Source organism: Amphimedon queenslandica, unplaced genomic scaffold (genome assembly GCF_000090795.2).
Source record: "Amphimedon queenslandica unplaced genomic scaffold, v1.1 AMPQUscaffold_13385, whole genome shotgun sequence".
NCBI lineage: Eukaryota > Metazoa > Porifera > Demospongiae > Haplosclerida > Niphatidae > Amphimedon > Amphimedon queenslandica.
In genome coordinates this window covers 93967-96548 of record NW_003546379.1, presented here as the reverse complement: position 1 = coordinate 96548, position 2582 = coordinate 93967, and the positions used below count along the sequence as shown (strand labels likewise).

The window sequence follows — 2582 nt, the reverse complement described above, 5'->3', positions numbered from 1 at the left end:
ACAGTATATCTTTTACATTATACACTGTCCTTTCTCTTGGTGTATTCACAGGATAGGCTAGTTCTTTAGGATCAATAACTAACTCTTTTACCTCTAGACTGGGACAGGATTCTTTATAAACACTCATTACCTCTCCTATCACATATCTTCTTAGAGACACCATATTGTCACTGTAACCTTTCTCACAGGACATCATTACTAGTACACACTGGCTCTCATTCACGATCTCTACCAGTGATCCTACACCATGACCATTAAACCAATAAAGTCCATTCTTCCAAAATGTACAGTAACGATTTAACTTGTCATTTTTCTGAGGTAGAGCCATTTTATAAGCAAGACGTAATGAGAGGACATGGAAGTATCGAGGAGGAAAGAAATGGTGTTTACTAGTACACTGTAGACACCAACCAAACTGGTACACTTGACTAATCATCTCATCAGGTCTATCAGTAGACAAAAGACATGGAAAGAACAACAACCTTTCTCCTCTTCTTTCTGTCCCTCCCTCCTCCTCCTCCTCTTCCACTGCTAACTGATGGAGGTTTGTCATTCTTAGGAAAGATGGATCATTCATTTGTTGACAAAGTTCCATGTTCTTGAGGAAACAGATCAACATGTGAGGATCATATTTAGGGAAGAGTCTAGTCAGACCAGACACAGTAACAATACCAGTATTGCTAGCAATGTCAACGTGTTCTTTGAATGTCTCTGGAGCAAAGAGAATTCCATTTACCTCAGTTAGCAGTATACCCTTATTCACAACAACCCATACCTTGTCTTCACTTTTAAGAACACTGATCAAACCAGTTGAGTGCAATGAATCAAGAACATCCAAGACATCTTCTCTATTATTTGGTATAAAGTAATCATCATTGTTCTTACCAGCAGACATTACATCAGAGAGGGTGAGTATATTCTCTTTCCTTTCCTCCAGTAGACCATACATCATGTGACAATAAAGATTCAAATTTCTTCCACTTGTACTACGAATGGACTCACAGGCACTAGACACTTTATTAAAGAAGGAATTCATACCACTCCCACCATGCTTACGACAATCTAAGAAGACACTATCACATTTTTCCCTTACAATAATCTCTTGTATTTCTTCCTTTCTCCTTCTCCTTTCAAAAGGATTAGTAAATATCTCATCCACATGACTGACTATTACAATAACATGGCATTGATTAAGAGCTTTTTGTGTTTCATTTCTGACAACTGTTAGCCACTGATGAAGCTGTTTGACTGGTTCCTTTTCCAATATATTGACTACTATCAGGAACACACCACTAGAACCTTGTAAGAGATTCTCAATGACAGCAGTGTGACTGGAGTAGTATTTGGAATGACCAGCAAAATCATGAAGAATGATGTTACCCAGTGTCCTGTGTTTTAGTTTATAAGGAATGATACCAGCAGTACAGGGCACTACCCCTCCAACATTTCTAAAGGAACCAAGAACAATAGAACCAGTAGCTGTGTCATTGATGACATGACTAAGAGTACTTTTACCAGCTCCAGGATTACCCACACTGAGGATGCTAACATAAGAATCAATTGAATGAGATGATTTTATATCACCAAACTTCTTAAAGAAAGGAAGAGTATTTTTACCCCAGCCTCTCTGCTTTGCCTCTTTAGCTAGTTGTAATGGTGTATTTCCATAATTGTCTTTAGCCAATGGATCACATTTACCAGTTGATAGTAAACATTCAACAGCTTTAGAATCACCCCAATGAGCAGCATTGTGAAGTGGTGTCCACCCCCTCCTGTCAACAATCGTTGGATCACAGTTACACTCATTGATTAGATATTTGATTACATCAGGCGAGTTGTACTCAGCAGCTGCTTTATGAAGAGCAGTCTCACCTTTGTTTTCAGTAGCCATTGGATCACAGTGACACTCATTAATGAGATATCTCATCACATCAACATGATTGCCATCTGCAGCATAATGAAGACAAGTCTCACCTGTACTATCTCTTTCCTGTGGGTCACAGTGATATTTAGTGATGAGATCTTTTGTAACATCTAACCAGCCATTCCTTGAAGACAAATGAAGTAAACTTGTATTATTCCATACTATTTTTTTAATTTTATTTGGTTCCTTCACTAATGGTAGTAAGTGAACAGCTTTTTTGTGATCTCCTTTCCTAAAAGCATCCCAGCACTTGTCCTCTAATGACATCTTGTGATCAGTTATTAGATTCATTGTTACCATATTAGGAATAGAAATTCGTTATTCATACACTATACACACACCCCATGATTATCATTAACTAAGGTGAAGGGGAGAGGAAATAAAAAGGATAATATGCACACCTACAGCCTCAGCAATCTGCTTAATATTTATAGAAATAAAATTAATAATAACAGTTTTAAATTTAAACAACATATTAAAAGAGATCATGTAGTTATCTTTTTTCTCTAAAGTCTCATTATTTTTAATATCATAGTTTTTGCCCAATCCTTTCCGGCAATCATCATTGCTGATCATACATTATTAATTGACTTAGTGTTCACACTTCTCTGGAGGTTTTTGTGTATTATCATTTCTTTTCATTTGAAACTTGTGGAAA

General features: G+C 36.8%; 1 protein-coding gene across 1 annotated transcript in view; it reads right to left on the bottom strand.

Annotated features, from left to right (window-relative positions):
* LOC105312895 (26S proteasome non-ATPase regulatory subunit 10-like) overlaps positions 1-1891 on the bottom strand; it is a 4576-nt gene extending 2685 nt beyond the window's left edge. The window contains exon 1 of the mRNA XM_011405889.1: positions 1618-1891. Within this exon, the coding sequence (XP_011404191.1) occupies positions 1618-1891 (274 nt within the window). The remainder of the gene's footprint in view (positions 1-1617) is intronic.
* Between the last annotated feature and the right edge of the window lie 691 nt (positions 1892-2582).